The sequence below is a fragment of the Salvelinus sp. IW2-2015 genome, linkage group LG2 (assembly GCF_002910315.2).
Source record: "Salvelinus sp. IW2-2015 linkage group LG2, ASM291031v2, whole genome shotgun sequence".
Lineage (NCBI taxonomy): Eukaryota > Metazoa > Chordata > Actinopteri > Salmoniformes > Salmonidae > Salvelinus > Salvelinus sp. IW2-2015.
Window position 1 is genome coordinate 17380628 of NC_036839.1, and position 27448 is coordinate 17408075.

The following is a 27448-nucleotide window of genomic DNA, read 5'->3' on the forward strand; positions in this document are numbered from 1 at the left end:
AACCAATCTGTATAAACCCCTGGGTGATGTCACGGCTGTTGAAATGAGCGGACCAAGGTGCAGCGTGGTGAGCATACATTTTCTCTTTATTTTAGAACTGACGCCGACAAACAATAAACAATACAAAACAAACCGTGAAGCTCAAAGGCTATGTGCCCTAAACAAAGTCAACTTCCCACAAACACAGGTGGAAAAAATCAGAGACAACGATAGACAGCTGCCTCTGATTGAGAACCACACCCGGCCAAACACAAAGAAAAAGAAAACATAGAAATAAAGAAACTAGAATGCCCACCCTAATCACACCCTGGCCTAACCAAAATAGAGAATAAAAACCTCTCTATGGCCAGGGCATGACAGGTGATCAACATAAAGCAATGTCAACTCCCAAACAACAGCTTTGGACCAAAGAGCTCAGCTTGAACTTTATATACTTTGACTCACACACACAAAGCAGCCATTAAACATCCAGAACTATTTTGCTGGTGGGGAAATGTTGTCATGAAGAATAGCTTATTAAATGCTCCCAGTTGAAACTTGACTTTGATATGACAATCCTGAGCACACCATGTCACCACAAGGCAACACAATGAACAAATCAAACAGCACGCTAAGCTTTTATCACAAAGGAGGACACTCAACACTCAAATGCATTTTCTTTTTCCCTTATCTTGCTCACTCTTAGAGAAGGGGAGCTTTCAGAGTTTTATAGAATACTAAAATAAACTTCAATAAAGCTATTTGTCTTTGGCAAGAATCACTGTGCGTCATCAACGTCCGAGGGAGATTCAAAATAGTCAATCTCAGTCAAGACTGGGGAAGGGCGAGCTTCCACCAATCTTTGTAGTTTGTGTAAACCCCAGCACAAAGACTAATACTTCTTGTACTTGTATTGGGGATTCATAGCTAAATTAACTGTCCTGGCTGCAAATGTGATGGTGCAGAATGACTCAGGCACTCTCATCTCTCTCTGTCTTCTTGGCACTGGTCCCTGTTTGCTGAGGAGCTTCAAGCTACGGTCACAAATTTTGAAAGTGTGAAGCTTGAAATGAGCGGCGGTCTGAAAAGGGATCTGACAAGAAGTGTCCAACGGTCATGTCTGTTAGACCACACTGGGAATTATTTACGGTGATTCTCTTTTCCCAGAGAGGGGAGATCAATCAAGGCAAATGTCTGGGCCATAACTCCTGTCTGAGACCTGTCGGCTCAAACAGGCCTTATTGTGTCTCTCCACATGAGTGTCTGAGAGAGGGCTCAATTTTTGGGAGGGATATAAACCAGGCGCCAAACACAGCTAAAATATGTTACGGAAAGTACGGTAGCAGTAGGCCTACATATTAATTCATTTTTTTCTTGTTTGAGTGTGAACGATTGTTATGGACAGTATATGGATGGAAAGAGAATGGATTATTTAAATGAAGCTGTTGCGAGACATTCATATGCTCTAGGCTTGAGACCGAGTATTTAGTGACTGCGATGCAACCTGACCAGAGAAAATGACGTGGTTCTGTCAGTTTTATACTGTACGGCAGAAATAGATTATTTCCCCTGGAATCATGGTGGAGCTTAGAGATTTCAAGAGAGTGACTTACATGGAAGCAATGCTCAGTTCATCGTTTCTCAGCTTGTTTACCGTTCAGAACTAAATCTTCCCTGCAAGGGGAGCCATGCTTGATAAGTTTCACAGCAGTCTTTTGATAGTGGGCTCATCAGAGTTCTTGACAAACAGACTAGCTATGACTACACTCGACTGTCTATTCATCTGGAAGACCAGTCACGGCTCACGAGTCGTGGAAAATACTTCTGAACCCGAGCAGCACTTTTCACTTAATAATACATTTATATATGTCATTTTCGAAAACTTGGAAATAGTACATTTGACTTAGAATGCCTTTTATTTGCTTTTAGTTGGATTTACCTCGTGGAAATAAATAAAACATTTGAGCTTCAAAATAATGCGCCAACATGAATAATTCAACAGTTAAGAAAACATTCAAGGTGAAGGGGACGTAAAGAGTAAATTCCTGCCACTTGAATCTGGTAATCCCACAGTGCAAAAGAAACAGAGAGTAAAGTTGTATTTCTTACTGCCGCTGAGGCTAGCTCAGATCTATCCTCTCTGTTTCTCAATGCCAGTGGTCTCCTGTCAGTTAAGAATGAAAAAAAATAAATGAACTGTAGTTACAGAGAGCTCTCAGTTTGAAAGCTGCTATTAATGTATGAAATACACTTATAGAGAAAGTCTATAACATGCACTATTGCAAAGAGGGCCAAAAGCAAACAAATCATGCACAATTCTGGGATCAAGGTATCTTCAGTTCTGGAACAGCTTTTGTTAAGTGCTATGCCTAGGCACAGCCAAGCATCCTCTGCCTACAAGTCTTTTCATTTTTATCTTGTGTTAGGAAATTACAAGCTAGAGAGAATTTAGTTATCTTCAGCAGAGATTAAATACATTTTGGTAGCAATTGTCTTACACTCCATTTAAGGTGTGATCTAAAAAAAAGTGTCCGCCCTCAGGAGAGTGAATAATTATATTGCTGCGTATGTGTCTTATACTTGTTTGCATCAGCACTAGTTATCAAAGCATCATTTGCAGAGGAGCCATCTTGCATTGTCCTTTCTAACAAACCTTCTTTTTGAATCAAGAAAACGGTCATTTCTTTTCTTTTAGTACTTGGCAATTATGGAGACAAAGAAAAGTTCACATTAATCAAAGCCAGCAGAGAAGAGAAAAATGGTTTGGGGAATTGAAATGAGATTTGGAGCATGGGGGGGGTTATTTTCAGTTGCCATTTCCACCACAATAAAATTAATTGACAACAAAAAAACAAAGCCTTGGTGTTCTCATTTTTAGTATCATCCTGGCGGAAAGTCTCAAACAATATCCAATGATTGCAGTTGTCGTTTTACTGAGTCAGTGCAGTTACAGCTGAATGAGTTGTACTTTAATATTTTTCCTTAGCAAGGCAATTTAAAAAGCATCATTACAGTGTTCCAAGAAATAGCCCCACAAATTGTTCTACAAATATGGTTACGGCCTTGACCAGATCACAACACTTATCCACCCTTAGACATTTATACAGGAACSTCTGGTGCTCACAAAGTCATCATGGATTTCTGCATCAATCCCAAAAAATCTCAGGTCTATAATGTTCATGCTAAACATTTTATGGACACAAACCGCACAATACTTTTAGTTAGTGTAATTTATTAAGCCCAAATCAGGATGGGAAGACCACAATATGTTTCGTTTTCTGTGGCTATCCAAATAGCATGTCAATATACTTGGAATTGATTTTAGTCAGTGTACAGGCTACTAGTGAGAAAATGTCATTAGGAACCTGTTTGAACCCTGGTTCTCCCTGTCTAAGACAGCATCACTTTGGTATTCACAACTAACCTCATCCGGCAAGGTCTTCCTGCAGTTTTAGCTTGTTCACCTCTCACTTTATCTCTTTGGATCTGTAATTAACTAGTTATTAACCATTGCTAAAGGCATTCCCTTGACACTCACAAATTGACATTCACAATCCAAACAAAGGTTCGTCAAAAGTAATTCATGGAGTAACCAGACATATTCAGGATTTTGGTAAGGGCCCATTGGTGATTAATTTTGTACAGTAAAAGTTGCTTCCTTCGACATTATTTGTTCCATGTTTTCCTCCTACAATTTATTGAGAGGTKTCTTCATTCCAAAATTGATTTTGCTTTGGGTTCAATACCATTAATTACAACTCTCTGTTCTAGGAATACTCTTGCTTTTTCCACAGAAGGCATAGGTGTCTATGGGTGCCTTAGATTCTCATAAGAAGCATTTTCCTGACAGTTCCCCATTTCTGCATGACAAATATAGCCTCCTAATAGCAAAGTCAGTGTTTTGAAAAGTATATATGCTTGGTGATATGCCAAATATATTGGAGAGAAAAACAGATAGGGGGAAGAATACCGAATTTATATTATTGTAAGATGCATCTGATGTTTCTTTGGTAGATTGTCTGAACAGTTACTCTGAGCCTCAGTATGGCGAGGGCATTTTCACCCCCTCTCCAAGCTTTTCTATCCTCCAACCCCAAAATACACTTCTTTTGGCAGACTCAAGTTCATTGTAAACAGCAGGGGGTGCCACTCCTGCGATCAGATGAAGTACTCCTTCTTGCTCTCGTCCATGGCATCCTGCAGAGCCGGGTCGCCTCGAAGTGCCGCATCCGCTGTTTCGGCAAACTCAGTGCCCTTGGCCTCGTTGGTGTGGTAGGTGCCTTTGTGCCGGTACATGTAGCGAATCACTACCACTGCCAAGCAAAGAAGCACCAGGACCACAGCAGCAATGACAGCTGCAAATGGAGATAGATGAGGGTGTTACAGCAAGGACTTTGGTCTCACAATGACAATTCACTATCACAATGACAAAATACAATGGGGGATGCTTTTCACAATAGCCCGCGATTCTGCACAGGCAGGACTTCAACATTGAAGTGTCATTGATCTTTGAATGGGCAAAGTCATTGGACTGTATGTGGATCAGAAAGACGACCGTTCCTTGATGGTTGGTAAACGCCAACCCAAAACCAAAAGGGATATGCATCTCCAAATACTTATCAAGCTTAAATCTGCCAACAGAGTGCAGTACAGAACAAGAGCTTGTTCAATAATGTGGTGTTTAGAGACAAGTACAGGCCTAAACAACTGTTTCTCTGTTATTTTCAAAGGACAATATTTCAATCAAAGTTCATTGTGATGGTTAGCCAACAGTGAATGGTAGCGGTAATGTGGTAGGAGAGACACATTGTCCTACAGTGACCTGTTAAGTTTGAAAAAACTGTCTTGGGCCAAAAATCACAACTTGTGAAGATGTTTTGCAACTTAATTGTCTATTTTGTAGAATGCCAGTCTCTTGATAATAAAAAGTCAGTTTCACGCTAGATTTTAGTTTGAACACATTACTGGTAGAAGAAGGACAAAGTGTCTTTTTAAATGCATATTTTGTGGTCTGTTACAGCTGTTGGCAGACAAGGACAGTATTTTGTGCCATAAAAATAGCAGTGGCATTACATGTAAAATTTGTCCCGTTGGTTGGCTGACTCCAGAAATTAGCTTTAAATAGCTCTGTTCCGAAACATTTAGCAGACTGCTGCTTTGAAAGAAAGGGAAAGCGATGTCTTTGTGTTGCATCGTTAAACTAAGGAGGATGTCTGCCTCCAGCATCAAATCCATCAGCCATATTGACTTGGATGAGGTTTGCAGAGGGAAGCAAAGCTGATGGAAACCCTTTGAATGTTCTGGGCATGAGAAGAACTCTATTATAACTCACCTCCTAGTATGGCATCAAAGTTTCCATCATCCACGTCGCAAACTAACGAGGCAAAAAGAAAAGGATTTCAGATGTGCTCATATACACTACTGTTCAGAAGTTTGGGGTCACTTAGAAATGTCCTTGTTTAAAAAGAAACACACATATTTTGTCGATTAAAATAACATCAAATTGATAAGTAAAAACAGAGTAGACGTTGTAATGTTGTAAATGACTATTGTAGCTGGAAACGGCAGATTTTTTTGTAATATCTACATAGGTGTACATAGGCGTACAGAGGCCCATTATCAGCAACCATCACCTCTGTGTTCCAATGGCACGTTGTGTTAGCTAATCAAAGTTTATCATTTTAAAAGGCTAATCGATCATTAGAAAACCCTTTTGCAATTATGTTAGCACAGATGAAAACTGTTGTCCTGCTTAAAGAAGCAATACACCTGGCCTTCTTTAGACTAGTTGAATATCTGGAGCCTCAGCATTTGTGAGTCCGATTACAGGCTCAAAATGGCCAGAAACAGAGACCTTTCTTCTGAAACTCGTCAGTCTATTCATGTTCTGAGAAATTAAGGCTATTCCATGTGAGAAATTGCCAAGAAACTGAAGATCTCATACAATGCTGTGTACTACTTCCTTCACAGAACAGAGCAAACTGGCTCTAACCAGAGTAGAAAGAGGAGTGGGAGGCCCCGGTGCACAACTGAGCAAGAGGACAAGTACATTAGAGTGTCTAGTTTGAGAAACAGACCCCACACAAGTCCTCAACTGGCAGCTTCATTAAATAGTACCCGCAAAACACCAGTCTCAACGTCAACAGTGAAGAGGCGACTACGGGATGAGAGTTCCTCTGTCCAGTGTCTGTGTTCTTTTGCCAATCTTAATCTTTTCTTTTTATTGGCCAGTCTGAGATATGGCTTTTTCCTTTCAACTCTGCCTAGAAGGCCACCATCCCAGAGTCGTCCCAGGCTTTACTTTGTTATTTTAACAAATGTAAATGTTTCATAAAGGTTTGTTTTAATAGACAGCTGTCTCCCTGGTGTGTGTGTGTGTGCAGAGAGGTACTTTGTATCCGTCACCGGGGGACAAAACTCTCATTAAAGAAAGTGATTAAAGGTAATCATGAATTATTGCACAGGCAACATCTGCCCATCTTGACTTGACTTTCTCTGAAGGACAGAGTCACAGAGTCAGTCAGTCAAAGCCGAAACCGTGTCATTTATAAAAACACAACGTTAAATCCAAAATGGAGATCGATCCCTGCAAGCATGAGAAAGCGCTATAGCTGAAGAAGGAAGAAAGAAAGGAAGAACAAAATGGTGATTAGTTAATGGAGACCCCAAAGTGCGCAATTAAAAGGCAGCCTCATTAATGCCTAATCACCCGAAACACATCTTGGTGTTCGCCCACTCATTAGATCCTCATCTCGATGCATTGTTTATGATGTGGACACATTCTCAGCAATTAAAAAGCCCTAACAGAGCCTTCTCATTTGGGACGGAGGGAGGGAAATTCAACAACAGATCCTCAGTGTGTAGTTGTGGGAACAGAGTAGTGAAGTGAAGCAGCTGGGATGGGACAGTGTCCAGGATGCGTGGCTCATTCAGTTACTGTGTACTAAATCAAGATTAGAATTTTTTATTTTCTTCAATTGTGTAAAAAACATAAACTTTAGGCCTGTGGACTTTGACAAATGCTTGCCTGTTCTGGGGGCCTCAATATGCATATGAATTCCATAAGTCATTCAATCTTGATCCAAATATGATTGGCTATTTTAGATGCAGACTCACAGACCCTCTCTTCTCCCTCAGTTAGACCTGACCAAAGCAACACGTACTCCGTTATGAGACTGTGGGTGTTTCTCAAAATGCATACTACCATGCTCCGAGCATGCAAATTGGAGCACGGAAGGATCGGAGTATGTGTCCAAATCAAAGTATGTGAAACGGAGCACGGAGGGCACTTCTCGAATGCGTACTCTGTTTGTACATATTTTGAAGCATGCATCGATGCAATCTTCAAAGGAAAGTATGCAAAGAAATAATGCCGCAACCATGTAAAAAATGACGCAACATTTATTGAAGTTAAGAGAAAATACACTCCGACTTCGGAATGAAATGTTACCTATTCACATTTCATATATTGCCTGACTACAATATGTTATCTTGATATGTCAGTAAATACATGCTGTGTTAATTTTGGCATGTTTACCTGCCTACGTACTGTAGATCGCAAGCCCATACTAAGTCAATAGGGCTGATTGGCTAGCTACTATTGTTAGTTAGCCAGAAAGTCACAAAGAATTGTTAGCTAGCTACCCACAAAGAATTTACATCTACTTTGCATCACATTCATTTTAGGTCATTTTACCTGTAAAACTATATGGTTAGCGACATTATTACGATTCACATATAGCTAATTGATAGTTATGAAGTAAAATGTTTGCTTTGTGTATATCTTGTTTCGTCTCTTGCCATTGTCCTGGCTGGAAGAAGGTTCAGTGAATGGGTAACTCAATAGGGCCTACTGACTAGCAAGCTAGCCATGAAGAATTGGTAGCTAGCTACACACGGACAATGTACATCTACATTGCATAACATTAGTTTTAGGTTATTGTTGCCTGTTTAACTAGCTGGGTGGCTAGATTACGACGATTCACATATATCTAGCTGACAATTATGAAGTAAAACGTTTGCTTTGTGTATATCTTGTTTTGCCTCTATTGTTACCATTGTCCTGGTTGGAAGAATGTTCAGTGAATGGGGAGATGCAGCGTCAGGTAATACAGTAGGGGGAGTGCGAGGACTTCTCAAATGTAATGTTTTATGTGTTCTCCACACTCTTGTCCTCAAGAGAACATACTCAAGAGAACATCCTCGGAGAATGCACTCGGAGCATGAGAGTGTGGAGCACGGTAGTATGCATATTGAGAAACACCCTGTGTCTGCTGCCGAGCTGCATGTATTTTGTCTTATCTAAATATAACCATTCTTTAGTGTGGTGTATTATCGCTGTTTATCAGATAGAAGACAGGATACCTCTATGCAATCTCATTCCCTTGTAAAAATCTAGATTGGATTTCGGAATGCATAACATTATTCAGATTGCAGAAACTTAAGATACTTTATCGAAAAATAAACTCACCAACAGGGGTCATCATGTCTGCTGTTTCACTCAGACCTGTGAATACACAAAGAAAGCAAGCAGTGCTTGGTTGTAGAATACAGTGGAAGATTCAGAAGACAATATCACTCTCACTCCAGAAATGTATAATCATAATACATTTTTCACCTCACAGTCTTACTATATATGAATAGTCGCTGAAACAATATTTGTATATAATTACACAACAGCTATAACTGTTATACTTCTTATAAAGTGTAGGTAGACAATGTTACTCAATATTTTGTTACAGAACTGCACTCTTTCAAGTGCATGCATAAATTCAAATACTTGCAAGGAAACCCTGCTGGAAAAAATAGCAACTTTGCTTAAGGCAAGATTCAACATCACATGAGGCAGCAAGCAGGTCAATAGTTTAAGCTGCTACTAAGATGCATGGTGAAATTCAGAGGGAGGCAGCCTATCCTATCCTTTTTTAAAAGCAAAAATATATCCATCCATAATTCAGGGTAGGGGAACGGGTTAAGTTTAATTTCTTTATATGGTCTACACTTAATCAGGCCAGCCAAGATCTGAGAGCTGTGGAGAGAGCTCAAATCCCTGATAAATTTGCCAGCAAACACGGGGGGCCTGTCTCGCCCGGAGGTGCCTCCTCGTTAGCCTCGTTAGCAAGATCCGCTCGCTGCCGCGACATGGAGAGTGGGACATCTGCACTGCCCCCGATGGGGACCACTAAGCCACATCCAAGTGCAGATTTCTCTTCCCGTCACCAGAAGCCAAAGAGGCCGACAGGCAGGCAAAGGCGTGAGGAGGGTGGTGAGTATTGGATGCCACAGAGCATTAGCCAACGTGCATCACCTCCTTCTTTCACTTCGTTCGCCGACACATCCGCAGAAGAGTTTGCCCCGGGAACGAGACACTGCTTTCATCGCATTCCCAGAAGTGGCGTTAATCTTGCCCAAAGCCGGCTGTGAAGCAGGCCTGGTAAGTGTCTCCCTGTAGGAAGGAAGGGGGAACTGGAAGCCAAATTAATTCCACCCTGCAGATCTGTGGCTGACACTGTGCTGATATGATATTCTCAGGAAATAAATATATGCTAAAGCCTGGCCGCATCTAGCTCTAGTGGCTCTTGGTCCCTAAATGGCTGTCCAATTTAGTGGCCATCGTAAGGAAAAGTAAATAATATCCATTTAAATGTTAGAAAAGCTGGCATCTTGCTTCTCACACTATCAGACTGCATGGGACAATCTTAATGAAAATGTTATCACGTAGTGCAGAGTTGGCGCTCTAAAGTAGTTTTCAGTATAGAGGTATTGCAGTTGGACAGTCAATTTGCTGGTTCCCTCTCTGGGCCAGCTGGCATAGGGGATGTCATTAATGGAGTTGTGATAAGTCTTGAGAGGTGAATGCAAATGCTAGCGACCATGACAATAACACTCTTGGTTTTTTGGCAGCGGTCATTTGAGGCCATCCATGCTGTCGCAACACAATTATGTCTCAAATCAAATCAACAGTTGTGGTGTTGTTACTAACTTGTACTTGTTGGTGAGTTGCTGTTCAATTTGTAATCCCACAAATATTTGGGATCATTTAGCTTGTTGGACCAATGCTTCTCCAATTATGAAGTGGCAGAAGGGGATTGAGAATAATCTCCATCTCAGTCTGAGAAGCAGAGCCTATCAAACAACATGGGAGATTGGGAGACTATCATAAAAATTCAGTGTCAAATATGTAGATGCTAGATATGAATTTTGATAACACTGCAAAAAAACCTGCAAACTCTTCAATACAGCCTTCGAATTTCAAGGATTGAACAGACGGTGTTCAAAGCACAGTTTCACCTCAGAGGATTTCAAACTTTTTAATATCGATGGGGTGCAAGGGAGGTTTCTCAACTGTATTTCCCACCTGTCGTTGTCTGGTGGATATGGCTGACTCCCGCTGCCTGTGCCTAACTGAGGGTGAAAACATCCACTAAATGACTGGATAAATACCTCTCTCTTCCCCCATCTCTCTCTCTGCTCTTCCTCTTTCGCTAATGTTCCACAGAGAAGGATGCTCGTCTTGTATTATTTAACATGCTGAGGGCTGCTCATGCAGCTGTCTGAAAAATCTAAATACTTAGTGTCTTTTAAAATGAAATGCACCTCTTTGGAGTTCTGGCAGGCGGAGTGGTTGTGTCTTGGTTAAACATGATAATATTGCAGTTCCCTTTATTTATTTTCCCCTTATTATACTGTGTACTGCATTTTCTAAATACATATACTGCATGTCGAGAAAATGATACACAAGCCTATAGCATGTTCAATGTACAGCATTTGTGTTTGTGGATGAGCTAAGCACCAACCATTAGCAACACTATTCTTAGGTATATGTTATGTAAGCAACCAGGAGAAATCATAACCAATCACATCAAAAACCTACTCCTGGTCTTGAGACTGCAAGGTCTCCATAAATGAACAATGAACTTTCTCCCAACGTCAGGGTCTTAGAATGCATTAAGATAACGCTCCTGAGTAAAATGTCAAATATTTCAATTTGCAGACCAAGGGAACTTTATCCTTGCAGAAGAGTTTTAATATGCCGAGTTTGTCTCTTGTATCTTTCATTCACCTCAAACTCCCTGCCTGGGCTCATATTTGACTTTATTACTTTTTAAAAACGTTGGTCTAATATTCATATACATGTGTTCTGAACTCTGCCTCTCCCACACACTGCAGGTACAAAAAAAGAACTTTGGCTTTCTCAATCATTTTCCTCGTCACATCACTTAAAGGAGAAAACATATTTCTTATTTATCCCCTGCAGTAAGAGCACTGTCGGGGTAAGACTGGTATGGTGCTGTACAACAAAAATAATATCTAAATGGACTATTCAATGAAAGGGCAATAAATGGCTGACTGAAGAATTGCTTTGATTTCGTCACTTGAGTCAGTAGCTCATAGCCATTCTGAGGAACTGAAAGCCTGAGCTTACTGCTTCCATTAAGTCCAAGAGCACAACTCCCCGATAGACTATACAAAAGGCAGAATGTACGGGTATGTATGGGTATGTATGGGTATGTACAATGGACTGCAATCCAGTCTTACCACATGTTCTTGGCTACATGCACATTGCTGTCTGAGAAAACAATCGTGCTTCGCTAATCAAAATGGCTACTTTGTTTGAGCTGGCCAAAGCTACCTTTTCTCTTCCATGTTCCAGACTAATATTTCCCTCACATACTGTACTCTACTCATGCACTGACCTCCAAGTCACGTTGTGATAAGGATACGGAGGAAAGGATTGGGTAGCGGTGGGAGGCTGGAGAGGGAGGCATCTTATCAGCTCTGAAACCATGCAGACATGCCATTTTAAAWTATTAATCTGAGAGGTTTGACCAGCCTCTATGAGTTCATTAGGTAAAAACAGATATCTAATGGGAACCACTTCATATTTTCTCCATACTGCATTTGTTACTGTGAATGCTAGTTACTCAGCTCTAGGATAAACACTTACATTAGACGGTATCTTTACTGAAGAACTGTACGTTCAGTATTAGCAGAAAGCCTATGCCCTTGTGTGTTTAGAGATCTCCTGCAAAACACTGTTCAAGTTGCATGGCAGCCATTTAGGCTAGATAGGCACCAAACTACTCAGCGCTGTTCTATCTAGTGCATTCTGCAGCAGTGATGCAGGTTGATCATCATCTCCAGAGATGGTAATGAAAGTAAATGACCGCCTGAGAGACGAAGCAGCAGAACGACACACATTTGAATAACTTGCGAACGGCCCGCCAGGCATAACTAATCAACACATTCTAATGACTTTCTTTCTTCTGCTGCTTTAGACTGGGTTGATTGGGAGGGCAATAGTGCAATCTCTTCAACAGCAGTGATGTCAGATGCTTTGATGAAATGCAAGCAATGCCAGTGCATTCTGGCAATAGGGTAACATCAGTAATGAACTTGCAATGAAGTCTTTACAAACAGACACACAGCAAAGTCATCATCAGAATAGTTCTGTGTACCACATACGGGCAGAGAGAGAGAGTGCGGTAGTAAAACAAAAATGGCTTCAAAGTTTCATTTAATGAAATCTGGCTGGGTATCTCAATCAATACAGACTGTACAAAACAAAACTCAATCCATCTCGTAGATACAGAATGCAATTTTCAAAACAAAACAGTCAGCTGTTATCTTCTCCAAAGGGTCCACTGAATAAACACAATTATCAGTACACTTCATCTAGGCCTATTGATAAACAGTAGGTAATACACAGTCTGTGTTTAAGGTAAAATATGATTAAGTCTGAGGTCTTGTAATTGTTGCCAAGGATACTACGTAAAGTTAATTTGTGGAGTGAAATGCTGTATACAGAAGAAGACCAGGCCTGTAAGTAGCCTTGAGTGGGTCGCCCCCGTAAAAGCCCAATATATGAGTTGGAGTTTTAAGTCAGACACCATTTTGTGTTCAACTTGGACAGGCTTTACAAACCTGTATTTTCATTGTTGAACACTTTTTATTATCAGGCATCCCATCAAAAGTGGAAAGCATATTTCTTCTGGCTGTAGGCATGATTGTACGAGAGATCTTATCAGAAAATTGGCCTTTAAGGGAGCGCTTCTTGGAACCTGAGGTTGTTTATCAAATGTTATGTGTTGTGTTGTAACAAGTTAAATATGTGGAGCGTTGGTTCTCGCAGACCTACCCATGTGCCATGATCATCCCTCTCCCCTTTCCTTCCACGGCTACTTCGCTGCTCGTTGCTACCCTGACAACCCTTATCCATTTTCTGACAGAGGCTCTAACCGGGACCAGAATTCTCAATGACAACATTTCAATCACAGCTCTGGAAGGAAGGAAGTGAGTGAGGAGGCCAACAACTTGCAGAAAGCAGGTGTCTGAAGGGTGTGGCGTGAGGGAAAGCAACCGGGACAAATGGAGAGGAAAAAAAGACAATTAGAGAAAAAACCTGGAATTATATACAAAGAAAGGGAGAGGAAGAGTGAAAGGAGAAGATGGAATAGAGAGGTAGGGCTTCTAGACTGAGGTTACAGGGCAGCCACACCTCAGCACAAACTCTTGTTTGTGATCCAGTGGGCTGTACTGTAATAAAACATGTTTGGCCCCTCCAAACCCTTCCACCCACGCCCCAGAACCATTATACTGAACCATTACACTGTGTCTCAAGTATTTGGCATTACTTTCCATTTCCCCTTATCTTTCCTTGCCTCTCCCCACATTCTTACTCTGCTTTTCTCTGTCTGTATCTGGCTGTTCAGGCTTTTCTCTCGCTATCGCTCTCACACTCAGGCTCTCAGACTCCCTAGTCTCTGTCTGCAAGTTCTGTTGCAAAATCAAAGTTCTACTAGGATGATCGATGACAATGTTATCATCGGACTGCCATGGAATACTCTAAAAGTAATTAACCTGTTGAGGAAGCCTCTAGATTGGCATCTTATAATTTACCATGCCACCATGAGGACGGCTCTCAATAGAACATTGGATCCAATATCGCAGCTCTGATTAAGAAGACAAAACAAATTATCTTTCTCCCCCACTTGCAGTGTCACTTATTTGTCGGGCCCAGAGCTGTCAGAACGATGGATTAGGGTGCGCCCCAGATCCCCTCTCAGAGACTTGTTACCAGGAGCCTTACAACCTATCGAATAACCATATATTTTAGGTCAAACCTTCAGGGAAGCACAATGGTAACTTCTTTGGGTGTTTGGTTTCGAGCACTGGTTGTCAAACCAATTATAATCTGTGGCCTGAGTGACCAGTTAAAGATTTATATCTAACATTGTGGACACATGTTTCCTGAGTCACTGGGTGAAGCAGGGCTGGCCCTCTGCACATCCTGTCTGATGACACTGTCCGATCTCACTTCAAAACAAAAAGTGAAAAATGATAACAAATTCAACTGGAGTCGAATGCTCAGAAAAATAAATGAGGAACTTTGCAGAAATAGTGTTTACCAAGCACAAGGTCAGTTTAAAATTGCATGAAGGAAATGTTTTCATCTTTCAGAGGCAAAAATGGATTCTGAATTATTGAGAGAGTTGACATGTGGGAGATTGTGAATGACCCATTGGTCACCAGGTCACATATATAGTTATTTAGTGACTGGGAAATAATATTATGTTTCAGGGAGATCATATTGGAAAATTAAGCTGGAAGGGAAACACTGTTTGTCTCTTATCCCTGTGAGACCTCCAAGTGCAGAAATGCAAAAATGCAACAGGTCGTGAACTCATGTCAAACACTACATAGTTAATATCCTTAGACCCAGTATCTCTTGCTGTGTGTCCTCCTGTCTTCTCTATGATGTAGTGATTCTGTAGAAAAAAATAGAGAAACAAACATTCTTAGCTTGAGTAATTGTTCTAAGTGTTGCAAAAACGCTTGGGTCTCACAGGGTTAAAATGGCTGGTTGACTGGACATAGCCCAAGAGTCTACGGCCAAATTGTGAAAAACTGTTTGAGGAGGTAGGACCTACCTAGTGAAGGTTCGGGAAATAAACTGGAAATATTGTGTTGGACACATATAGTAGCAGCATCACTCTCCCTGTTTTTTACCTTTCTCCTTAACTTTACTACAACACGAAATGAGGAATACAGACAGAATAGATTGAGAAAGTCACACACCTTTAGAGAAAGAGGTGGTGTCCTGAATGTGTGGCAATCATCAAAATCAAACAACTAGACACCTCAATAAACATGATGTCATCTGGCAGATCAGACACCTCAATAAACATGATGTCATCTGGCAGATCAGACACCTCAATAAACATGATGTCATCTGGCAGATCAGACACCTCAATAAACATGATGTCATCTGGCAGATCAGATCTGGCAGATCACTATTCCAGCATGTTGCGAAAGCCTTACTTGACCTAACTGACCAAAGTTAACCAGTCGCCCAGCTATGCTAACAGTTGTCATCTTAACTTTAGGCTACTAATACTTAAAACTTAACATATGCCCCCTGGCTGAAACAGTTATTAGCCCTAATCAGACACTGTCAGCTGGAGACTGCCTCAGGGATTGTTATTTGAGAAATGAAATCACTTTCCCTCAGATCCTTTCAATTATCTCAGTGCTCCCCTGTACCGATTCAATAGCAGGACCACACTTCATCATTACAAAATCACACAGAGGGAAAATAATTGGAGGCTAAAGGTTACTGGCAGCAGGAAGAAAGATCTTTCCCCCTGTGAATTATGGCAATGCAATTGTATTTGCGTCGGAGTGGCTTATGAACAATAATGAGCATACGTTTTATTTTGGAGAACAACCAATGGTTGCATTGTACTTCAGAATAAAATATTAGGCAAATATAAACAACAAGGAAAAGTTAGGGTTCATGAACTTGTTTGAGACCATGGAGGCCCATAATGGTATGTAAACCTGCCTTTCATGAATTAGTCTATCCTTCTGAATTGTTATTGTTTGGGGACTGTTTTTAATGAAAGCTGAACAATGGTATCTGTGTTACATTGACTTCAACAGGGGGATATCCTCAAGAGAGTTACGGTCAACCTGAGTCCACTTCAAACCCCACTTCATAATGCAAACACATTCACACGACAGGCTGAAGGAGATGACAAACACCCTTTCCTGTGTCTTCTCCTCATTCTTCTTGGAAAGACACTGGTAGGCAGCAAACTAATCCATCTCTCTTACTGGCTGGCAGCCTTGGCAGCCCGGACTTATAGACTAGACGTCACATAGAAAACAAAATACAAATTTGAGCATCACGGATTTTCGTATACTATGTTAAGTCTTCCACTGAGTCCAGGTTGGCCTTGGGGGTCACATCTGGCTGGGAATATAGCTTGGAGACCCTATCTCTTCCAACCATATGGCACTGGCAACTGTAGAACACTACTTCCATTTCCGTTCTTCTTCCTGTCTTTCCTTGTAGTGTAAAAGGTACAGCAGTTGTCCCATTGCTGACTGGGTAAAGGGGGAATGGGAAGAGTCTGGGCCAGGTTGTTAATGGCTATGAAATCTTATGGCAGGATCAGATGACTTGCTTCAGGCATGATTGAGGATTATTCGGGACAGATGGTGCCTTGTCCTGTGCTCCCCGTCGCCTTACCGCCTATGGGGATATACAAAGAGGTCTGTTCTCTGCCGGCCTAACTACTGTAGACACACACAGAGAGACCAGTGAATCAGGGAGAAACAGATAAACAGAACAGTCCAGACCGTGGCAGATAGGTTCAGCGCCTGGCGAAGGCTTTTGCTCTTTTGTAGAAAAGCAGTGAAAGTTTGTTGCCATGGTTTTGGCCTAATTAACTGCGTCTCAACTCTAAACCCTGCACCCGAATACTTGGAATTTGATTCATTGCAAATGCTATGAATTTTTTACAAAATCGGAACCAACTTTTAAATATTACTCATAACATTTCTGTGGTTACTGACGACAGAGGATATTAGAGCCTGAAACTTTTGGTGAGCTACCGTACCATTTTCTCCTGCTTTTCTCTCAGTTTAGATATGTGTGTAACACTACCGCACTGAGATTTACACTGTATGGGAGTGCTATAAACATCTGAGAGTGCTCACCCTTTACCCTGGGTGGAATCAATGAAGCACCTCTGCTGTCTCCAGAAACTGAAAGACAGACGCTCCAAGGGAATTGGAAAACGTACTGGACAGCTGTCCTCCAGGACCAGCATCTAGCCTCCCTGCCAGGCACCTGATTGGCTCTCCCTGGTGTGAAGCTATAGCACCAGCATGAGGGAGAGAGGGAGAGTGTGAGGTAGTTGGTGCTGCTGCTGTGGCAGCACATATGTCCTGTTATCTCTGGAGCATGGAGCTGAGGGATGAAGTGAATAGGGGGAGGAGACTGTAAAATAAACACACTACAGAGACGCCAGTCTGGGATTGTTGTTGGGTCTCTCCCCTCTTTCCACACTGGTTTAGAAACACATCCTCCTCCTCTTCTCCCTCATCTCCTGTAAAAAAGACCTCCAACCCCTACAGTTCTAAATACAACACATCCTGCTCCAAGAAAACAGAAAGGGTTATTTCCTGTTCCCATCTCGTCTTTAATTCTACTCCAGTTCTCCCTTTAATTTCTTATCGATTTCTCCAACTACTCCATCCATCCCAGGCTCAATCTATCTCTGTAGCACTTTCTCTCAGCCTGCCACGTACTGTTCCCTTCTGTCACTCTCTGCTTCTCTGTATTTGTCTGTGTCCTCCTCTGTCAAGCATGCTCTCTTTCTCTCTTCCGCTTTTTTCTTTCTCTACCTCTCTCTATCAATCTTTCTACCTGTCTGAAAGTAGAGTAAAAACCTTGACAGTGAGAGCAGAGGAAGGGGAAATCTCCTTCTCTGCCTCCTCACAAGCACAGCCTCTCCCGAATGCACAACTCCAGCAGCCCAGACAAGTCAAGGTCAGCTCTACTGTCATCTCCTCTCAGCTCCTCTGACACATATGCTTTCATACTAAAAATGGAGAATCTCCATTATCCTGTGTCCTTTCCTGACTCTGTGTCTGAGATGCTACATGCTTGTCTCTGTGAACTAAGATAGGGGCACTGGGGGTTAGTGTGTGTGGGAAAATAATAGCTCTATTTCCATGTCTGATTATTCATAGGTTGCAGTTATATGCTGCAGGAAGTTAACATGGTAGCTAGCACAGTGAAAGTTGATAACACATAGAGAAGGGCCTCTTTTCTATAGCAGGCTAATGAGAACATGTTGAGTGACAGCCACCAGAACAGCTTATACAAACAAATATCAGGTCGCTGCCTCAGTGTTTTTGAACAGCCCTGCCAGCTGGTTGAAAAACAGATCATTATTCTTCAACACCTATTTAATGCACCTATTCAATGTGTCCTGGTCCACAATTGGTGCTTGATGAGCAAATGGATGTTAACAGATCTGTATACATACGGTCAAATTGACATACTCCTTAGTGTGTGGTTAAATTAATCTTGCATTCGTGGCTGTGTGTGACGTCATGTAGTTGTTAACTAAAAGCCTTACATACATAAACCCTAGAATCACTCACACTCTGCTAGTTGTTTATTTATCCTCAGCTCACCAACAAAATGTCTCCTACACAACACAAAGCTTACTACAGTCATATTGCAGTTGTATGGTGAAGGATATAGACACCTGAATGAGCCCAGGTGTATACCCATCTTCGGTCCCACCATATGACAATGTGAGGATGATCTCAAAGCACTCCTATGACACTGCCACACATGTACTTTATTTCAAATCAAATCACGTTTTATTGGTCGCATACACATATTTAGCAGATGTTAATGCAGGTGTAGCGAAATGCTGGACTTTGAGGCTCCCATGGTGTTATTGTCTTGTGCTATAGGCAGGGAATGATTCAACCTGTAGGCATGGTGGCAGGTAATTGTCAATTAACATTAAAATCACATTTCCCTCCTAGCACTTTAGGGTTATCAGCAGCCAAGCACGATAGCAAATTTTATGCTCGCTTAATCATTAATATCTCATAAAGCAGAGTTATTGGAGCTTATCCTCATCAAAAAGTGACAAGTCAGTCTCTAAAATTGGGTCTTCATCGCCTATTTTGAGATAATTGGAGCTCGAAGTGATCACCTCTTTTTTGCTTCAACCTAATTCCTGTCAGTAGTTACTGTACAATATCGAATTAAATCTAAAACCCTCTAATATTCTTTTACGGGTTTCAGGCTTTCAGGTGTGCTCAGTGAAAGGAATGTCATGCTTACAAGGAGAAATAATAAATTCACAGACTTGTGCCGAGGAAAATTTTACCCTCCCTTCCTAAAGCTTATTATGCATGGGTTGGAGAACCAGTCATTTTCTGAAGTAGCCGAATAAAATGATGTTTGCTGCTGCCTCTCCTCTGTTATGAAAATGGAGTTTAAAAATGCATCACCGGAAAATAGGAGAAGGAACAATCAGGCCCTGAAAGACAGCTTTATAATGTCTGCAGGCGCTTGCCTGCTTCTTTCTTTGGCCCATAACTGTCTCTCTCATAGTAGCCTACAGATATATTGAGTGATACGACTTGCTATTATGTCATTAACTTAAATGCTCCAGATAGTACAGATGTATGGAGATAAAACTTGATCTACACACTGACGAGACAGACACTGACTAAACCTGTGGCCCATGTGGTGGTGTTCTCCATACAACCTCACTTTGTGGTCCTGTAATTTATCCTGAAACCCACAGAGATGAATATATATATATATGAATATAATATAATATATATACTATTAAATGTTCATAACATCTTCAACCCAGCCTGAGCAATTTGCTTCTAATATCCAGCCATATTAATTGTTTGTCACTGCATCACTAATGAGGGGATACTTTTTCTCATGATAAAATTGCACCTTGTTAAATCCCACAACTCTGTAAAAGTGGTTGGTTGTGAGAGATGACTGTTTTTATCCTGTGGATGTCTAGCTGTCACTCTGGTAACACATTCCCCACTGTCAGGCCCAGGGCCCGAGGTCTGAGGAGATCTATATTCACAGCTGTCATATCGCCTGCCTGCTCCGTCTCCCCCAAACCCTAGCAGACAACCCTAGCACGCACAATGGATAGCACGCACAATGACAGCTGTGAATATAGCATAGATGGAGTCGCCCTGGCTTTTAAAAGTGAAGGCATTTCTAACAGACAAGAATCTACTTAATCCTTCCCCTGCCACCCCCCCATACTTATGTGCCTTAGGTATTTTTTGTATACATGACCATGCACTTCCAGCATTTATTTTTGGCTTATGGCAGCTGGCATCCTTTAAACAACACATTTGTGTATGTGACAATGTATATATGTTTTACCTGTCTGTCAATACAGTACATATTCAATGATGAACTCTCAAAGAATGAGAATTTGTGTTTGTCTTCACGCCACATGAAATCGTATTGTATATCAGAACTTGCTCAAATATAGGCCTATTTATTTTTTTGTTGTTGCTCAAATCAGATTTTAATGATGAACTTTGATTGATCTGATAAAAGTATAAACCCTCAGATATTGCTCGTTATAACATCTGGATATTTCAAAATGTAAAGTTTTCAATAGATTAATATAATTTGCATTTCTTGATTCTAACATTTTATTTTGTAATTTTCTTTCATACAGTAAATTTGTGGATGTGTAAGAGCTATTTTGTGTATATGTAACAGTCGTCACGCTACTTGCTTAGCRAGTACCGCTTCCTCCTGATTCAGCTCACACTGAGATCTAGGAGATCTGCCTTTATAGTACACCGCCTTCCCGAAGCGTCTTACCAGTCGGCGCCTTCGGAAAGCTAGCAGTTTTTCAGAGCAAGTGGTGACACTTCAGGCTGAGGAGTGAGTTTCACACATCACCATATTCCATATAGCAATGAAAATGTACTGCAAATATAGAGAATTACAGTAAATATAAATGTTCATTAATGTATGGAAACTGTATGGAAATGCTTTTACTTTTCTGATATCTACTTTATTTAAGAGAAAAGTACTTACTATGACTGAAATATGTGGTTGTCTCACCTAGCTAACAGTCGTTCTGGATAAGAGTGTCTGCTAAATGACTCAAATGTAMAACATTTAAATGTCAATGCTTTGAAAGAAATTCTGTAACAATCTTCTTCCTTCTCTGTCAATGTTTGGCCACTTTACAAGGCAGCTCTTGACAGGACACACACAGGTGGAGTCTAATAAATAAAGACATTTAAAAAACGATGAAATTCAAATCAACAATGGAAGATCACAAGGAGTAAAATAAAACAGCTGCTTTCTGTTGTTCATTTTGTTTTCGTTTCTTGATTGGAACACTCCTGGCCCAAACCCAGTAATACAAGCAGCACTCAGCATGCCTCTTAGCATGCCCCTCACTACCAGGTGTTCGATATATGTTGTGCTTCTTCCATTTTTTTCTCTCTCTCAGGGGTAGACAAGGTCAGGTGCTGTGTGCTTTACAACAGTGTGGAGTATAGGGGGTCTCGAGAGTGAATCTGTTTTAGTACTTTCACCCTGACTCCACCCTGCATACTACAAACCATTATCCCTTCCTGTAAAATACTGTAGTGGAGCAGAAGGTGACACTACAATCTGTTTCTGTTCTGCAAGGCACAGCCCAGGCTGCTCAGGCATGCAGAGAGAGTTGTGTGGTGGTTCAACGGTACCAGATTGGACAGTTGGRGAATACTTACTGGTTGGCATGGGTTGTGTCATGGCTTCTGGTTTCGCCTAGTCAGGGTTCGTGTTAAAGGCCACAGCCGTGGAGTTCCACATGCCGGGCAGAGCGGGTGTTAGGCAGGACGTCCAGAGAGAGAAAAAGAAAAAGAGAGAGAGACAGAAATKAGAGAAATTAAAGGTGTATCCTGATGTAGGAGTGTGGGGGTGTTACTCGGCTCTCTGGTATCAAATCTCTATGGKAAAGGAAGTAAGAGGAGATGGTACGTAAATATCCTAATCCCTCTTAGCCTGTTTAGTATAGGTGCAAAGAAACGTATACTGTACACACACACACACAAACACAAATGCTTGCACACATGAACAAAGACAAACCCACACACCTGTTGCGCTGTTGCATTCACTAGGTCTTGCTGTTCTGTTCTTTAAATCACATCTTTCATTGCTACACAGATACAATGTAAGACACATTCCTGTTGAGTATCTCACTCCAAACTGTCAAAACCAGAATCAAGGCTGATTAATTATTTAATCATATTCCAGTTTACCTATCTACTTATGGCCCTGCCTAGACCAATTAAATTGTTTTTTTTAGAAATTATGAGGATCAAAATATTCCACTTTATTTTGAAGCGGCAATCCAGACTAAATTTTAAACGGATCCTTATTTTATAAGTATGAGATAGTGCTGAATATGATCTTATTATAATACCTTACGAGGGTTTGAACCTCTGTCTACATAAAAGTGTTACTTAAGTTCCTATAATTGGTTTTCCAGCAGATTAGTAAATGGCTAACCCCGTGTTAAAAAATGGCCTTGTTCCTTTTTTCAGATTACAACCTTTCACTTTTCTGATGTCTCCCCAGCAATCTTTCACCCCTCCTGCATGTCTCCCCAGCCTGGTGAGTCTGTGCCTGCTCCCAGAGCCAGGCCTCCTGTGTGTCTCTCCACTCCAGTGATGATCCATGGCACAAAGCCTCCAATGATGATCCATGGCAAGAAGCCTCCAGTGATGATCCATGGCACGAAGCCTCCAGCGAATGATCCATGGCAAGAAGCCTCCAGTGATGATCCATGGCACGAAGCCTCCACTGATGATCCATGGCAAGAAGCCTCCCAGTGATGATCCATGGCATGAAGCCTCCAGTGATGATCCATGGCAAGAGCCTCCAGTGAGGAGTTATGGCACGAGGCCTCCAGCGACGCCTTCAGTCGGAGCCTACAGCGACGCCCTCTAGTCCGGAGCCTTTAGCGATGCCCTCTAGTCCGGAGCCTCCAGCGTCGCCGCTCTAGTCTGGAGCCTCCAGCGTCGCCCTCTACTCTGGAGGCTCCAGCGACGCCCTTCAGTCCGGAGCCTCCAGCGACGCTCTCTAGCCGAGCCTCCAGCGTCGCCTCTAGTCCGGAGCCTCCAGTGTGCCCTCTAGTCCGGAGCCTCCAGCGACGCCCTCCTAGTCCGGAGCCTCCAGCTTGCGCCCTCTAGTCCGGAGCCCTCCAGCTTGCCCTCTAGTCCGGAGCTCCAGCGACGCCCTCTAGTCCGGAGCCTCCAGCGACGCCCTCTAGTCCGGAGCCTCCAGCGACACCCTCTAGTCCGGAGCCTCCAGCGACGCCCTCTAGTCCGGTGGCAGCCAGAGTCTCCCTCCTGTCCGGAGCAGCCAGAGTCGCCCTCCTGTCCGGAGCTGCCAGAGTCGCCCTCCTGTCTGGGGCCCGCTGCTAGGGTCCCCAGTCCGGGGTCGGTGGCGAGGGTCCCCGCTCTGGAGGCGCCACCTAAGTGGGCCAAGCCAGAGGTGGAGCCAAGCCAGAGGTGGAGCGGTCTATGTCCCGCACCAGAGCCGCCACCGCGGTGAAATGCCCAACCAGACCCTCCCCTATAGGTTCAGGTTTTGCGGCCGGAGTCCGCACCTTTGGGGGGGGAGTACTGTCACGCCCTGACCTTAGTTCCTTGTTTATGTCTCTATTTTGGTTTGGTCAGGGCGTGAGTTGGGGTGGGCATTCTATGTTTTGTTCTATGTTTTTTGTATTTCTAGGTGTTTGGCCTGGTATGGTTCCCAATCAGAGGCAGCTGTCAATCGTTGTCTCTGATTGAGAACCATACTTAGGTAACCTGTTCCCACCTGTGTTTGTGGGTAGTTGTTTTCTGTTTTGTGTATTGCACCTTGCAGAACTGTTCGCTTGTCGTTTTGTTCAAGTGTTAGTATTTATTAAAAGTATTATGAATACTTACCACGYTGCACCTTGGTCCTCTTCTCCTTCTCCCGACGACGTTMGTTACAATGTGAACAAATTTGTGCACAAAATTTGAGAGAAATAAGCTTTCTGTGCTTATGGAACATTTCTGGGATCTTTTTATTTCAGCTCATGAAACATGGGACCAACACTTTACATGTTGCGTTGATATTTTTGTTCAGTATAATAAGACTCTTAGTAAAAATGTTCATCTTTTAATTTACARTCTGTAGAAATYATGAGAATAGAAAGGTTCAAAACTTCTGTGAAACATTAAAGCACAGTTAAAATATATGGAAATTAGAAATMWAAAGTGGATGGTTTTCAGGGATAGATGGGTGGGKTTGAGGGTAGCTGAAGGGTGGTACTAAAAACAACTGAAAACAATAAAAAAAGATAACTAATATAAAATATACATACCATGTCTGTAAAATGTATATAGTATGTATAAGCTGGAAGTTGAAGCCTACATTTTGTTGTCCATTAGTTTACTCCAATTAGCGGAGGGGTGATAGGGTTAGGGGAAAATAATAAAGAAGGACAAAATATATGGGGGATTGGAAATGATGCAGACAATTACATTGATAGAATCCACAATCTATCTGCAATATTAAAGTGAATCTACCCTCTAAAACAATAAAACAAATACAAAATAACATCTGAGGCTGCCTATACTATCCCATTCCCTTAGACATGGTCCACAAGCCCTCCTCCCTCTGCTTCCCTGTATCTGCAGCATGCTGACCCAACAGCTTTCTAACAAACAGAGGAAGTGCTGCTGTGAGGAAGCATGGAGCACAGCCTTATCACAGTCAAACAGTCAGATATATAGTTTAGCCTGGAGAGCTGAATAACTCTCCTCACCCCCCTCTTCTGCCCTCCTCACACCAACCCTGTGAATGCTCAGGTTTTTAACGCTCAGTACTAGTGACTTTTTAGTGAAAAAGATAAAGACAAATATTAACTTACAGATTTAGAAYGCTAAGGGGGGCCTTGCAGAGGGTCACTTACTCTGGTACAATCCAATCAGTCTTAGGGCCATGACCATTCATACTGTACTGAATACCAGTGTGAATGTTAATGTGGATATACTCAATTTAACAACCATTTTGTACTCTTTCTCTGCTACTGTATGAATCATTTCCTAGCATTTCTCTCACTTCCCCTATGTCAGGTTGTTACTACTTTTGCTTTAAATAATGTGTAGTTTTTAACGTAATATTTTCTACTTATAATACAGTTGTAATAATGTAATAATAACCAGCARCATACACAGTTAAAACATTTTCTATAAAGAAAAGGTAGGCATGAACGGTCAAACTGAGATTAATCAATCTCCACTCTACAAAATTATTTTAAAAAATATATATATAATCATGGCTGCCTCTCTCCTGCATGAAGTTAACTCATGCAAAACACCCTCTAAACTTAAGCTGCTATCATTTAATCAGAGATCATATATAATATGTCAGATTGATTCACACTAAGACAGATCATCAGTCTATGAACTCTATGAGCTTGGAGAGGCACTTACCTGTTTGTTTGTGGCCTCTCTCTCTCTCTCTCTCCCTCTCTCTCTGTCCCTCTCTCTCCCTCTCTCTCCCTCTCTCTCTGTCCCTCTCTCTATCCCTTTATCCCTGCCTGTCTGTTCATGGGTATCATCATGGCTGCCTCTCTCCTGCATGAAGTTAACACATGCAATACACCCTGTAGACCAGGGACGGGCAACTTTGATGGGGGTGGGGGCTCGGTTCTGTGTACCCACATACTGTTGAGAGTTAGAAAAGCAAAAACACAACGTGCAAGCCCCCTCCCCCCGGCTACCTGGTTACAGGAGATCATTTTGTCTCAGAACTCACCTTCTGTGTCTTGGAGAGTCTTGCAGTACCCAACCAATGTCAAGTCATAACCATAAAGTTTTGACTCAAGGGTGTCAAGTAGAATCCAAGCATTGAYTCTGAACTTCATGTACCACAGAAGTAATTTTGACCGAAGTTTTCCGTGTTAGGTGTCTAATGGCTGACTAGGTGCCACGATGAGGGCAGATGTCATTCACAGCTGCACCGTCACATAAGCTGAAAAGGMAGTTTGTGTTTAGTTTTCATAAAATGCAGACTACTGCATCATAGATGTATAAAACTATGTAGGCTACATATCACTGTCTGCCTCAATTATAACTTTACAGAAGTGTCTTATGTGAGGAGACACAGCAACACTTTGACCAATGTTGAGGTGGGAAAACAGCCTACTGGTTATAACAAGCCTCAAAATGTCAGTTGCAGGATGCTTGTGTAAGTAAACAACTAATCAACAAGTTGCTTCATTATTTCCTACTTTGTTAACAGCTACTATGCCACTCTATAGTATATCTCTAAACAGACTCAGGAAGCTCTGCCTTCATCGGGTCTATTACTATGACAACCTGTCATGAGTCAAGAGCAGTAACAGACAGTTCTAACTTTGCCCAGGGTGCAAGAGAAAATTCTACCCTAACTGCATTAAAAGCATGCAGAAAAAAACCATACTAAATCGTTTTCAAAAAGGACCTTAAAAGGAGCATGCACTCACCAGCTGCACAGCAACAGGTTTCCAAGAACCCCTTCCTGTGCTCTCTAACTCCACTCTCCAAGAAGAATCCCTTATTCAGAACAGGGCAGCAGAACATTTAAAGGTAGTCAGTTTCTCCCTCTTAACAAATATTTCACCTTAAGACATTCACCCTAACAGTGTCTGTAGCCAAAACAACATTTCTCTCGCCCTAAGAACCGGGTGTGCWGTGCAGCACATGAACAGTTTTTTCCCCCCTGTGCCTGTAAACCTATTCCCCTAACTAATTATCTCTTCCACTCCACCAATGGACCGGGAGGCCCCTCCCAGCACCATGCAAATGATCCCCAGCTGTTGTGGGGCTGATTCTCACTTTATGCCGCTTTCACGTGCTATTCGGAACTAGGAAACTCTACTCAAGAACATTCACKTTCWTCTTGGTAAGCAACTCCAGTGTAGATTTGGCCTAGTGTTTTCCTCTAGGATTTTGCCTGTGCTTAGAAAAAATTTTCCCCTGAAAAAGGCTCCAGTCCTTAATGATTASAAGCTTACCACTATGTTTGAAAATATAGGGTGGTACTCAGTAATGTGTTCTATTGGATTTGGCCCAAACATAACACTTTGTATTCAGGACAAAAAGTGAATTGCAGTATTACTTTAGTGCGTTGTTGCAAACAGGATGCATATTTTGGAATATTTTTAKTCTGTACAGACTTCCTTCTTTTCACTCTGTTAATTAGGTTACTATTCTGGAGTAACTACAATGTTGTTGATTCATCCTCAGTTATCTCCTATCACAGCCATTAAACTCCGTAACTGTTTTAAAATCACCATTGGCCTCATGGTGAAATCCCTGAGTAGTTTTCTTCCTCTCCGGCAACTGAGTTAAGGATGCTGTAGGGAGTCCTACTTAAATTGTAATAATTTGGTTGCATATTAATATCCTTGCTCATTAATATCTAGAGTTATTCTCTAGAATCTTTAACAAAATKTACTAATTGAGGCAGACAAGGTTTAGACTACTCTGGCTTCATGTAGTGTGTGTTGCAACTGGACATGGCTTGTGGATAAACACTCCCTAAACATTGTGCAGCTGTTCAAATTCCAGT

General features: G+C 41.8%; 1 protein-coding gene across 2 annotated transcripts; it reads right to left on the minus strand.

The window, feature by feature from the left end:
• Window positions 1–68: 68 nt before the first annotated feature.
• LOC111976102 (glycophorin-C-like) lies at window positions 69–26624 on the minus strand. Of its 2 annotated transcripts, XM_024004851.2 has the most exons (6): window positions 26361–26614; window positions 25652–25867; window positions 21586–21622; window positions 8450–8485; window positions 5312–5353; window positions 69–4334 (listed from the first exon to the last, which is right to left on the minus strand). In XM_024004851.2, exons 3-6 carry the CDS (start codon window positions 21605–21607, stop codon window positions 4138–4140), a joined length of 297 nt encoding a protein of 98 aa, XP_023860619.1. In that variant the 5' UTR covers window positions 21608–21622; window positions 25652–25867; window positions 26361–26614; the 3' UTR covers window positions 69–4137. The 2 variants fall into 2 exon arrangements, with proteins under 2 accessions (XP_023860619.1, XP_023860626.1); XM_024004858.2 differs by lacking the exon at window positions 5312–5353 and having other exon boundaries at window positions 26361–26624.
• Between the last annotated feature and the right edge of the window lie 824 nt (window positions 26625–27448).